The sequence below is a fragment of the Schistocerca gregaria genome, chromosome 3 (genome assembly GCF_023897955.1).
Source record: "Schistocerca gregaria isolate iqSchGreg1 chromosome 3, iqSchGreg1.2, whole genome shotgun sequence".
NCBI classification, from domain to species: domain Eukaryota; kingdom Metazoa; phylum Arthropoda; class Insecta; order Orthoptera; family Acrididae; genus Schistocerca; species Schistocerca gregaria.
Genome location: NC_064922.1, coordinates 616,077,533 through 616,092,233, shown reverse-complemented (window position 1 = coordinate 616,092,233; position 14,701 = coordinate 616,077,533). Strand labels below are relative to the sequence as shown.

At 39.9% G+C, this 14,701-nt stretch overlaps 1 protein-coding gene across 1 annotated transcript in view; it reads right to left on the bottom strand.

The window, feature by feature from the left end:
* Positions 1-12,203, bottom strand: part of LOC126355531 (ATP-binding cassette sub-family B member 5-like) — a 188,199-nt gene extending 175,996 nt beyond the window's left edge. The window contains exons 1-2 of the mRNA XM_050005875.1: positions 11,982-12,203; positions 4,761-4,925 (exon numbers count right to left, since the gene is read on the bottom strand). Of these exons, the coding sequence (XP_049861832.1) occupies positions 4,761-4,925; positions 11,982-12,203 (387 nt within the window). The remainder of the gene's footprint in view (positions 1-4,760; positions 4,926-11,981) is intronic.
* Positions 12,204-14,701: the final 2,498 nt, after the last annotated feature.

Below are 14,701 nucleotides of genomic sequence, written 5' to 3'. Positions count from 1 at the left end.
TCCATTGGAATTACACAAAGAGGTCTACATTTTGCAAATAAGAAAACATCACACAGTAGGCTTCTCACTCAGAAATAACATTCGAATGTTTTTGTTTGTGAGGAGATAGTGTTAATCCTCGTGTTACAAGGAGAAATATCTGCAGCATATGTCGCAATTTGACAGTAACATGATCGTGACATATCAAGACAACGGGTTATTGTCAAGCGGTATTGTTGCTCGCATTGGTCGCGATCGCAGTTGAGTTATGCGAATTTGGAATCGACATGTCCAGCAGGGCCATATTTGGCATCGATGGGTTCAGCAGGACCATACTCAACACAACTCAGGATCTCAGCGGCCACGCACAACTGGCTGGAGACAGCAGACATTGTTCACTCAGTCGTGCTGGACTAAACCGCCACGACACGTGACCTTGGTTCAGGAAATGCGTTTGTTTGAAGCAAGACAAGTATTCACACAGATAGCTGCGACGACGTGTGAAGTGACATAAACTGTCAACTGTGCCCCTATCTTCGAGTTCTCCATGATGTGTTTTTGAGTCATCAGTCTTATGACTGGTGTGATGCGGACCGCCACGAATTCCTCTCCTGCACTAACCTCTTATCTCAGAGTAGCACTTGCACTCCACGTCCTCTGTTACTTGTCGGATGCATTCAAATTTCTGTTTCTCCCTACATTTCCCTCTACTATCATGGAAGTTACTCGCTGATGTCTTAACACATGTCCTATCATCCTGCCCTTCTTCTTCTCAGGGTTTTCCAAATGTACTTTGCTGATCCTGGGGGGAACCTCCCCATTCCATAGTTTATCAGACCACCTACTTTTCAACATTCTTCTGTAACAACGCATCTCAAACTCTTTGATTCTCTTCTGTTCCGGTTTGTCCATTGTCCGTAATTCATTACCATACAATGCTTTGCCCCAAACGTACATTCGCAGAAATTTCTTCCTCATTCTGTACTTATATGACCGTTCATTCATTTAACAGATCCTGTAAATCTTCTTCACTTGCACTGAGGATAGCAAAGCCATCAGAAGAACTTATCAATGGAATCCTTTCACTTTGAGTGTTAATCCCTGTCTTGAACCTTTCTTTTAATTCCGTCACTGCTTCTACGATGTACATATGCAAGAGTAGGGGTGAAAGACTGCATCCCTGTCTTACCCCCGTCATAATCCGAGCACTTGGTTCTTGGTCTCCGAGTCTTATTGTACTCTCTTGATTCTTGTACATATTGTATATTACTCGTCTTTCCATATGCTTACTCCCATTTATCTCAGAATTTCGAATCTCTTGCACCATTTTACATTGTCGAAAGCTTTGTCTAGTTCGACAAATCCTACGAGCGTGTTTTGAGTTTTCTTCAGTCTTGCTTCCAATATCAAGCGTAAAGTCAGACCTGCCTCTCTGATGCCTTAACCTTTCCTAAAGACAAATTGTTTTTTCTTTTGCATTCTTCTATATATTATTCTTTTGAACAACTTGGAAGGATGATCTGTGAAGCTGATTGTGCGATAGCTCCTGTATTTGTCTGCTCCTGCTGTCATCAGAATTGAATCGATGACATTTTCCCGATTTGTGATGGTACATCGCCAGTCTCACAGATTGTACACATCAACTTCAATAGTCCTTCGCTTACCACTTCCCACAAGCTTTTAGGAATTCCGATGGAATGTTATTCATCCCTCCTGCCTTATTTAATGTCAAGTCTTCCAAAGCTCTTATAAATTCCGGCTTTAATACTAGAGCCCCTATGTCTTCCTTATCGACGCCAGTGCCTACTTCTATAACATCATCAGACAATTTCATCCCCCCCCCCCCCACCCACCCACCCGCCCTCTCATAGAGGCCTTCAGTGCACTGTTTCCATCTGGCCGCCCTCTCCTCTGCGTATAACAGTGGGATTCCCATTGCACTTTTAATGTTACCAGCTTGCTTTTGACGTCACCAAAGACTGTTTTGATTTTTATGTATGCTGAGTCAGTCCTTCCGACGATCATTTCTTTTTCCATTTCTTCACATCTTTGCTGCAGCCATTTTACCTTCGCTGCCTACACTTCCTAGTTCTTTCATTTACACTGCTGTATTCCTGTCTTTCCCTAAACATTTTTGTACTTCTTTCTGTCGTCGATCAGTATCTTCTCAGTTACCTTCTTTGTACCTAAGTTTGTCTGTGCAACATCTGTAATTGCTCTTTTTAGAGATGTTCACTCTTTTTCAACTGAATGGTCTACTGTGGTATACCTTATCGCAGTCTCCACATCATTAGCGAACTCCAAACGCGTCTCATCATTCCCCAGTATTTCAGTATCCCACTTCCTCCCAATCTGAGTCTTCCAGACGATTCTCTTAAATTTCAGTGTACTCTTCATCCTTACTAAATTGTGATCTTAATTTAAGTCTCCACGTGGCAAAGCCTTACAATCCAATATATGATTTCAGAGTCTCTGTCTAGCCATGACGTAATCTAACTAGATCTTCCGGTGTCTGTGGATTTTTCCCAAGTACACTTCCTCCTCTTGGGATTCATGAATAGAGTATTCGATATTACCATCTGAAATTTATTACAGTACTCAATTAGTCTTTCTCCTCTCTCATTCCTTCTGCCAATCTCATACTCTCCATCAACACCTCCTTCTGTTCCTTCCCTTGCAACTGGATTCCAATTCCCCATGATTATTAGTCTTTCATCTCTCTTTACATACTGAATTACCTGTTCAGCATCCTCATATACTTTTTCTGTCTTTTCATATTCTGCTTGTGACGTTGGCATTTATAATTGAACTATCTTTGTCAACACTAGTTTGCTGTAGACTCTGATGAGAACGACCGTATCACTGAACTGTTTATAACAGTTCATTCTGTTACCTTATATCGAGCATAGCGCATCGCTGCCATTCGCGCTCCGGTGCTGAAACTGAATGAGAAATGAGAAAGCGTGCTTGTGCTGCTGGTGATGATCTAAATCATCGTTTAGACTGCTTTAGCTGCATCCTAAGGATCTAATGGACGGAGTAAGCTGTGCGACAGTCAGTGGCAGCTGGTGCTGATTGTAGTTGTTGGGGCCCAGATAAAACAAAATCAATAAACTTTATGACGGAATTGTTCCGAATTGTTGTTATATAACCTTCGCTTTTGTCATTTGCGTCACTGAAAAAGAACCTCTCAACAGATTTCTTCCTGTTAATATGCCGCAGTATAACGTCAAATTGAATTTTGCACGTAATATCTGTTGTTTCATTTGTCTGCATGGAAAGAAAAGTGGCAGCACTAATATCTTTAATAAGTTCTTTAATATAAACTTGATACCTAAAGTCTCTAAGTTCATTTTGTATAATGTGTTGTGTATATTTACAGACGGCAGTACTAGAGCTGTATAAGTAATCATCTAACATACTGCCAAAGTTTCCTAGAAGAGAGGAATATTAGAAATTGCCACGGTTAGCTCATCCCCTTTTTCATTAGGAGCCCTTAGTGTGAACTCACGAGTTCCGCAAAACATTAACACACTCTGCTTAATATATGTATATTCTTCATAACTAATTCATCACGTTTCTGTATTGACATTTTTTACGTATATTTACAAGCATTTTCTAAGTGTTGTCGACTATCCTCATGTTTCTCAATTCGACCATTTAAACGCTTTAGATATTTACAGCTGACTGTTGTCCACTTTTTGCAGAACTGCGTACTGCAGAAAGCTCTGTTGTTCTTTCGACCAAGTTGAGACATTAAGAAAACGGTTGGTTGATGTGCTTGATTTCTAGGTATTGATAAATTAAAGGGAATTTTTAGCAAACAATCTACTTCATTCATTTTAAAAACAATACTCAAGTTTCAACCGCAGAGCTCCAGAATATGGAACGCTACTGGGAGGTTTCCCCTACGTTTTCTGTTTGCGACACTTGGAGAGACGGAAGAGGAAGGGGTAAGTAATACGGTAAGACACGTGACAGGGACTATATGTAGGTGCATAATTTGGTGGGGGTGAAAATTTGGACTGTGGATCCAAGCCGACTGACCCCAAACATGGTATGGACTTGAGATAGGTGTAAAGGGCAGAAGAGTGGTAACGTGACAGAGAAAAGAGGGTTGACTGGGGTGTGGGGAAGTGAGGGTTTTCGTGAACTGGTCTGTCCACTGTGCCAGCCCGAGCGGCCCTAGGCTGTGCTATGGCTAGGGGTCAGGTGGACAGAGGAAACAGCTTCGCGAGGTCACTGTGATTGCCGTTTTCGGAGCGACGGGTGCTGAGATTGTACATATCACTTGACGCTGGCCCACGACATCAGTGGGCACTGGGGTCCAGGGGAAGGGGGTGTGCGGGAGTTGGTCTGCCCACTGGGTCCACCCAAGGTGGCCCTAAGCTATGTAATGGTGACAGGTGAGGTGCAGAAAGGAATACAGCTTGGTCGCATCACTTCAACTGCAGCGGAGAGTAGCAGCCACCTGATGCTCGCCCTCGGCATTGGCTAAATGGGTGGGAAAAGTAAAACAGGGTGCCACTTCAGAAGGACGTGCTGAGGAGAGGGGTCAGGGAGGCGTGGCAGCAAGAACGGGCCCACCTATTGGCAGCTCAGAGTTAACTTCGAGTATCTCTGCACTGGAGCAATGGTAACTGGAACTGATTACCTCTTATATCTGTCACTCATATTACATTAAAATCAAATCACTATAGAGCTGTTTGATGTAATGATGAAAAAATACACAGAATAAAATTAGGTCACAAAATTTGTTGTGGAGCTAGGCCCCTCTGGACCTTAAGAACGAGCAGTCCCTGGTGACAACAAAACTCAACTGTTCCCTGCGGTGGGTCGTAGAAGCCGTTCATGAGGCGCAAACAGGTTGTCTTGCCCGAGCCAGAGGGGCCCACAATGGCCACCAGCTGCCCGGCGGGAATAGTAAAGGTCACGCCCCGCAGCACCTGCAGAACAAGGGCCACGATAAAGGAAAACAAAAGTGAGCAAATTAAAAAATTTTCATGTGTGTAGGTAAGAGGCACGTAAAACGACAGGAGAAATCCAGGAATACAAACTACGGAAACAAAATGGCTAAAAGGAGGAGAGGAAAAATGATAAAAAATAAAAGCCCTTACTGTGTAGCAAGTAAGACATAGTAGTGTTCATTTCAAATAATAAGGGAAGGAAAAGAGAACTTTTCTTAATTATCTGCACTCTTCTATAGGAACGGCTTATTTTAATAGTGCTACAAGTCTATTTCTGTTCATATTGAGATAGAGTCCTAAAGTTAAATAAGCCCTGAAAAATCTGCAGTTGAGATACCAGAAATATTCAAGCATATGGTTTCTTGCTAGAGATGAACCTTTCTTCCGCTTACTTGGCTCATTAATTTCAGAAGCATTGTAGACAGGAAAGTGGAGGTAATGGACTTGTACCACTACTGAAATAAGCCCTTCATATGTTTAGCAATATTTTGTTTCATGCCAATTTTTAGCCTGTTGTGTCAGTTATGTACTGTACGGACTGAATTAAAAATAATGGCAAAATTTACTCATGTAATACCATTTACCTCGATATGCGAATGACTGTGTGCGTGTGCGTGTGTGTGCGTCATCAGTGAATAGGACAGAATCTCTAAGTCGTTCTTACTATGTGCAACTAGAACTTGTTGACTATTTGAAGAACACCTAGAATAGATGTTGTATATAAGAGTTGGACTAAGAAACGATCTACCTCTTTACCTACAGAGAAAAATCTTCAATTCCCGCATAATTCCTACCCTACACATCAGTGCACGGATCTGAAAATGAAATCGTAGTGACGTAGAGCGCACTGGTAAGAATCCTGATAAACAGCAGAGTTAGAAATAGAGAGAAAAATGGGGCTGCAAAACAAGAATAAATCGTTGACCTATGCTACAGCATTGGAATGCCTATGGACTGGATATGTAATGAGTAGAATATATTGCAAATGAGGCAGACGTATCTGAGAAGGGACAGAGCGAAGTGGAAGAATGGGAAAATGAGCTGCCAACGTAAGCAGAACTTTGTTAGCCAACGTCGGCGTGAAATAGACACCAGTGGAAGCACCTGGGAGGCGGCTTCACCCAACCGTGGGTTAGCAATGAAACACAGCTACGGAATTTAGCTAGGGTAACACGGTCATGGCATCTCCGCAAGAAAAAGCTGAATCTGTCCTACGGTATGCCTAATTTACGTTCGGTTTCTTAGCTCAGACTATGTTTATATAAAAAAAAGAAAAAAGATTGGGAAACGAAATATCGTGATAAATTCATTTTCTTTCATAAGTACTTGGGGCAGTTACATAATAGTGAAGAGATCAGCTGCCATACTTTGGGACTTGATACGCCAAAATCAGCGTTCTGTGAAAGTACACCACGAAACTTTGTCTCAAAATTATCTAACATATTAGGTTTGCAAAGAATACGTTAGGGAAGAAATAGTAATACAAAATAATCTTAAGAAGTACGATTTTGCAGAAGAAAATCTATACGAATGTTAGTTATGTGAGGGTAGGCCCTACTGCAGTTGCGGTCAGGCTGCTTTTACAAGGGGCGATCAAAATGTTTTCACCAGAGGCTCTACAGTACAGAATCGGAATGCCAGAGAAAATGAGCACTGAGGCAATCATCACAACGACGCACAATGCGGAAGTTCCCCGTTTGATAAAACACCGTGTTATGGTGCGTGAAGAAGTCCGTAATTGCCTGCTGCACATCCTCGTCTGACAGGAATCGCCGACCCTTCAAGACCTCTTTTAAGTGACCAAAGGCGTGATAATCGTATAGGGACAGATAGAAACTGCAGGGTGATTGCTCGTGTGTCTCCCACTTCGGTTGGCTTAACTGAACCGTGATTTATTTTCAAATAATATTCTGAAGAATTTATTTTATTTACAAGAGAGTCATCAAGAAGAACATTAACACATTTAATCACACTATGTTGCATGGAAGTAATTGCCAGGGAGTAACTGATGAAATCATAACCAAATTCCTTTTAACAAATGGGAATTTTATTCACTTTAATAGTGCCTAAAAGCATTTTTTAAAAAAGAAACAGATTTAAAATTATAATCAGAAAGCACCCTCTAAATATCAAGTTACAATTTATTCAGAGGCAGAAAACAACATGTTTTGACTGTACGAGCTTTCGGGCAGGGAACCTTGCCACTCCCTTTTGACACGGCCGTAGTTACGACTGCTCACAACAGCCTCTGAAAGACTACACTAGTGCAAATCTGCAACACACCAGATAACTTTAAACTAAAAGTTTTGATAATTTACACAAGCACACAAACTATGCAGCCCCCGTAAGAGGGATGGAAATGGTACCAAAAACATTATCAATTAAAATATTAACCTTGCCACCGAAGGTGCAACTTGATTTTAACTTCTAAGAAAAGTCATACGGTGAAAGGGTGGCAACTTTATATACTAAGATGATCATTTAAATAAAAGCCAATGAAATGCCATGTTATATAAAATTCTACAAGATTGGACAAACAATAGTTAAGATGCTCTACAGTACACAGATACCGTCTCTCAAGTTCATAGGCAATAATATCAAAGTTTCCAAAGATCAAAACATATTTCAGGTATTAGGCCGTTACACTCCAAGCAATAAATTCGTTAACACACCAAATCCGACAAACATGACACAGGCAGCTACTAGCGTACGGTAGATTGATAGGGAGATTACCAAACAATCCAAACCGCAGGTTGCTCTAACCCGCCCCTACTCCACAAGGGAAAAACGGACCACCCAATTTATAAACAACCACCTTCCCGCGGGTGGGCAAACGGAGAAGAATGGCGGGACGACCCCAAAGCAAAACGGCTGGTGACCTCACCAAGAAAACAAGTAGAATTTAACAAGAGTAAATCACACAACATATCACCAATCACTTAACTTCTAATAAACTGTGATTTCTCGAGAAGACCTGGCGCAGCACCCCCAAATCGCTCTCCTGAACCGTCCGCTGCCAGCCGCTTCAACGGACGCAGGAAGGCGCGCCGATCTCCCGTCTCACGGCGTCGCAGCTCACACCGGCCAGACCGATGTCGTGGGTTGACTCCTGTTGCTCTGTTCGGAAGGACGACGGTTCAATCCCGCCTCCGGTCATCCTGATTTAGGTTTTCCGTGATTTCCCTAAATCGCTCCAGGCAAATGCCGGGATGGTTCCTTCCTCGTCCTTCCCTAATCCGGTAAGACCGATGACCTTGCTGTCTGGTGTCCTTCCTCAAACAACCCAACTTCACTGGACTCATGTGGCGACCTCACGTGCGCTGACGCTCAAGACGACAAGTCATCTTGTGTCTCAGTGTGCGACCGACCAATCGATCGATCCAACCTCCAGTGACCATTGCCTGAGCAAAATGGCGGCCTAACGCATAGACTCAGATGCACGACCTAAGCCCCGACCAGGCGACCACTCGCTGAGTTCTCTTACTGGCGGAGTGGAAAGACTCTCATTTTGCCGGCTTTAAAGGTTGATCCGAACGACAGACATACTAGCACTCCGAATGACAGACAGACACTAACTGCCTAACAAACGCGGAAGAGAGGCAGACTAGCAAGCTGGGGACAAGAGACTGACCCAGACTGACCCACTGGCGAGCTCATAGCGCCCTTTAAATGAACGTGAACAGGCAACCTTTCCCCTTTCCCACCAGAGGGAGACAGCAAAGCTACGATTGCCACAGCGGCGCCACCGCCAGAAACGGAGGCGACTGCTTCACACTATGGGCTGCGGCGCGCTCTTCAAAACAGCAATTTTTACCACGGCTCAGTAACTTTTACGTTACGACATTAGCGATATGGGGACGTGCGCTATAATGAAGTGGAAGCAACCCTTGGCGCACCATTCCTCAAACATGGTTTTCGACAGACATGCAGCCCAAAACACATGCTTCGTTTTCTGATGGATGTCAACCGGTGCCTCAGCACCCAAAATAAATAAATAAATAAATAAAAATAAAAATAAAAAATAAAAAAATTAGCTGCACACTGATCCTGATTGGACGCATTTGGTAACAACTTCGCGATAGTTCACGTTTCCGTATTCGCTGCATTCACGTCGGAAAGATGCAAATGCCACACTAACCCCTTGCTCACATGTCAGTGCTAATATATCTGCATCGAGGTTGCGCTACGTGGCATATACGCTGCAGTAGCGTCCTTAAACGGGAATTTTTTGATCGCCCTTATATTAACAGAAAAGCGTACCCCCACATTTTAGCTGGAAAGCTACAGAAGTCATTAACGATCAACTATCACAATGACAAACAGTGGAATAAGGTCTACTGCTTGGTCACCGCAAAGACCAGAACTCACACCATCTGATATTTCTTTCGGGATCGTATAAAAATCTTTGATTATTTTCTGAAAATTGTTGGTTGATGCAATGCACATGAAAGAATAATGGAAAGTTCTGTTAGTGTCCAGCGAATGCGGATAAATCAGAACGTCGTTTAGCTATGTGTTGTACTGTAAACTGAGTGAAGGGCAGTTTATCCAAAAGCACTAAAATATAAATATGTTCCCGTAGTCTGTATAAAAACAAACGTTCTCATGACGTACAATAATAAATTGTTTTTCGCCAGTACCATGTACTGAAAAAATAATCTTGCATATGACACTCGAAACGTAACAGTCCATCGAAACCGATTTAGAAAACAGGTATTTTTCTACCATAAACAGTAATTTCTGACGTAGGGGTGTAGGTAAACATGTACTTGTGGAATGGATACAAAGAAACCAGTTACTATATTATAACTGTATTGAAGAGTGTGGGTCCTGTAATTAGTAGGAACATTCCGCAAACCGTGAACTTTATTTAATTAATAAAAATAGTAAGAAGATTGTTAATGCCACATATCTGAGCATTTATACATGGTTAAATTAATTAATAAAAATAGTAAGAGGATTGTTAATGCCACATATCTGAGCATTTATACATGGTTAAATTATTATATACTTGAAAAATTCAATTTTGTATTTACTCTGAAAGAGCTATTGTAGTTGTTGAAATGCGTCATTGATTTTAAAATGAGAGCTTTAATTGTAATTTTGTTAAAAGCCCTTTTTTAACAATACTGAGGATGGGGATTGTTTGGAATCTTATATACAGGGGCAACCATGATAGCAGACGGGGCCATGGCATGAGATGAGTTTATACACATTGCATGTACGTCTTTTTCGAGTTAAAATAAAGTTATTTGAAAGAAAAATTGAAGGTAATTGTTTTGACTTAACCCATTCAGGCCTGATTTTGTATTCACTTATAAAAAATGTCTGACAGGATTTTTACATTTAGGTGAGTCTCCTGGCAACGTTTTTCTAAGAAAAAATTTCATGTGATCTCTAGTCTTCTAGATATTTAATGTACACAATTGTGTTCATCAGATCTCGAGCTTCATGTCATACATTAAGGAGTTAACAGTGTGGATCAAGTATGCCACTCTTTATTTCACTTTAAAATAGAAGAAACCATAAAAATAATTCCAAATTACAGTTCTTATTTAAACAACAATGGTCAACACACTGATTTCAAGGATTAGTATGAAACTGCAAAAAACAATTTCTGTCCTTTTGGAGACACAAATGTACTTTACATTTTCTGCACTGAATTCTAGAACGCCCTGTACATTTTGGAAATTTGCAGCGACTTGGAGTTCCTACATCATGCAAAGGCATGTGGTGAATGGAATCAAACTGTATCTCTGTAGCTGGTCGTAATTCTCCTCTTTTTCTTGGTATGACTCATGTCTGAAGCCAGTCCTTCATCAGACAGACGCCCCCTCTTCTTTTCAGTCTCTTTCTTCTGGCACAGTATCAATCCATCTGCTACCCTGATACGAAAGGAGAGAAGGTCCATTTGCTTCTCCTCTGGGATAGACAGGTTGTCTGCATCTCGTCTGTATTCCAACCAACTTTTCATGATGGCAAAGTCAAAAGCATGAAAAATCATACGCAAAGGCCATTTTCGAGATCTGATGAAAACTTTGTAGTAGCTTATCAATTGATCAAATAGATTCACACCACCCATTGCATTATTATATCTCCTCACTATTTCAGGTCTTTCTACTTTCACATATTTATGGTGCTTTTTGTCCCAACGCTCAACTTCATCCACTGAGCCTTTACCAACAAAGTTTGATCAAATACAACTGCCCTGTTATATAACCACTTACACGTGGCAATGTCATCAGCACTAGTGATTTCTTCACAGTAACCTCTGGTTTGTTTCATTATCGTTTTATCATCTGAAAAAGGCAAGTTCTTTCCAAATCTGTTTTGACAGACAGTGCCTGCTTCATTTGTGCCTCGAGATTTCAGAACTTCCACATAACACGAGGACTTTGATTCCCCATGAACTTGGTTTTTCCTTCACATACTGCTTTGCAGAAAACTTCCCAGAGAAAGAAATAGTTCATTTATCCACACAAAAATTCTCTTCTCTAGGAAGTTCACTGTAGCGTTTTCGAATGGCTGTGTAAATTGGCCTGACTTTGTAAAATTTATTTTTATTTACAGGTGGCTTCTCCAGATTGTTCACCAAGTGTAAATTTGTTCGTAACTCAAAAAATCTGTCTCGTGACATGTTTTCCCAACACAAATTTACCTTCAGGTTTGTATTCCAATACTTTCATAATCTGGAAAATTTCAAAGCATCAGTCAATATATGGAAACCAAATAGCACCTCTTGTTCTTGAGAAGTTGTCTGCTTGAATGAGGATTTGCCTTGTTGTAATGCATATATATTAGTATGTGCTGCCATGATAGTGAACAAACCATCTAGTATATATCTTTTGAAGTATTGTATTGGAGAACACAAGACAGATTCTTCAAAATTTGGATCTTTGTATGTTTCTGCCACGGTACTTAGAGACTTGGGTTTCCATTTTATAGATTCTTTAGGTGTCACCAATATGTTGTCACATAGGCTATTCAATTCTGGGTTGTTTCCATTGTATAAAAATTCATTTCAGCATCCACCACCTCTCCATGATCTTCACCTTCAGATATGGTGTCTGTACACACATCATTCACGCCCAATTTATCTGCTCCAACATGTTTCACTATTTCTGGAGCTTGCCTTTCAATAAGTAGTACACTGTCATCCTCATCTCCACTCCAACTAATGTCGAAAACGTCACTATTTTCAATTATGTCCATAATCAAATCCCAATCTTTCTCCGCAGAAGGATATTCCTTATCCATATTTGTAAGTCAAAAACCAGCAATATAAAATAAAATCATATGTACAGGTCAAGTTATTCTCCTCCTTGTTGCTAGTACTGAAATTACTGAAAAAATACGACATATAACTACCATAGCCATGCAAATATAGCTGAGGCACATTTTAGATTACATTTCCTAATATACACCATTAAGGACCTGTTGTACACAAATGTATACATTAAACTTTAGAGGACAATAGGGAAGTTGAAATTAACAATCAGAAATAATCTTAACAGTTAACACAATAATATAAGGGTATGTTCACCTTTTCATGAGTTCACATCAAGTGTGTCTGTTTTGGACAAATTAGTTCACTAATGGAGGAACAGAAAAATTAGATGGAAAAACAGAAAAAGTCGCTCTACTCTATTGAAAAGAAATTAGATGGTCATGGGAACCAAATTCATGACACAAAAGATAGCTTAGAAAAATTCTGGGTACAAGTAGACAGATCTATCAAAAAAGGGTCACTTATAGAGGGGGAAATTTCTACCTTAAAACAAGAACAGCAGAACTTTGAAGGACGGTTAGATTTTGTAGAAGGAAAAGACGATAGTTTCGAAGGATTAGCAACCTCAGAATTTCAACAATTAAAAAAGTTAACGAAAACATGGTGAAAACATTTACCAAAACTGATTAAAGAATGCAAAACTTTGTCAAAATTGCGAATGACAATTTTATTGAACTAAAAGAAGATGCAGGTATCTGTTTAGGCCGCAAATAAAATTTCAGTTCAAGAATTACGGAAATTGAGGACACTGTTACTATAAAATCTTTCAGCAACAACAATCAATTTAGGAATAATATCAATATCAAAATCTTTTCAGGGGAAGGCAATATACATCCTGTCTACTTGATGTTTCAAATTAAAGACAATTTTGAAAGTAATATGAGTGAAAATTTAAAAATTAAATTCTTTTTTTGAAGTCGAATGTGCCTTTATGAATAAAGTCTGGTCAGAAATTTGACAAGCCAGAATCAAGTCCGAGTTCTTAGATGGAACAGCAGTTAAAAACATTAGTGCACTTAGATAAGCCATTAGATGAGATGATACAAATTGACACCTTGAAGAGACGTCTGCCACATAGAGTACAGTGGAGTCTGGTCTATGCGTCTGACTACACTGTTGAGGAATTTTTAAGATTTGTAGACAAATTAGACTTATTCTAGGAAAGAAATGAAAGGTATAATGATAGGCAAGACGACAGTAGAAAGAGAAATGACTGAATTTTCCATGATCATTTTGAACATAGGGATAGGAGTGGAGACTTTATAAATGAAAATTGTAGGGGAGAGTACCAAGGTATCAGTAGATTCAGTAACGATGACAGAAGAAACGGGGAAAGAAATGACAGACAGAGACCAGAGAACAGAAATTTTGAACCAAGAAGTAGGCAGTGGGGACAAGGTCAAGGCAATAATGGTAACAATTTGGAATGGTCCAGAAAACTAAGGCCTGCCTCCTTCAGAGCCTGGTGGAGTGAGGCAAATAGAAATGGTATTTATAATCAAGCACACTGTGGTGATTTCAGAAGGGGAAGGGGTAGAACAAACAAGACATATCAAAACTATCTATCCAGAAGACAACCTGAGGTGAACAGAATGAATTTCGATAGGGATTTTTGGGAGAGAACAAAGATACACAAAAAGGAAAAGAAAATCTGAACTTAAAATAGAGGAAAACATTTTGACAAATTTCTTTAACAGTAGTGATCTAATAGTTGTTACTGATAGTGATGAAAACAAATCTGATGAGTATCATTTAGTGAAAATGTTGAGTGATTGTGAAATGAGTGAAAAAACTGATACTGGTGTTACATGCATGGAAGCTGATGATCATGTACTTATAAATGAAAGTGAAGATGACAGTGTTATTCCAGATAAAATTTCAGTAAGCAATAAACAGGAAAAAGATGATGTGGTAGAACAGAATCATGATAGCGTTGAAGTTGTTGGTGTATTTAAAGAAGTGTGTGAAAATGAAAATGAATTTAGTGTAGAGAATGATATTAAGTGTGATGATAATGTTTCTGATGATGATGATGATGATGATGATGATGATGATGATGTATTGCTCAGAGAATTAGGTGGAGTGGTATATGCAGAAGTTAAGGTTGTATACTGAATGATTCTGGAAATTCTGATGCAAGCTTGAGTGATGATTTTGAAACAAGCAGAAAAGTACATGATAGTTTAATCTTGCCAGTAGATGTTAGTGATATTGTGTGTGAATGTAGTAACTATAGTAACAGATGCAACCATAGTGACCAAATCATGAATGAAATTTGTCAAAATGTGTATTTAGGGAAGGAATGTTATTTTGGAAATTTGGAACAAGCATTTAATAGTAATTCAATCAGTGAATGTGTACAAGTAATGGAGGAAGGGAGTGCATGTGTTGAAATTAGTAGCTTTCAGACAGATTTGAGGGACATTTGCAGAAGTAATTACACAGTTAATGAAAGTACTACAAAACC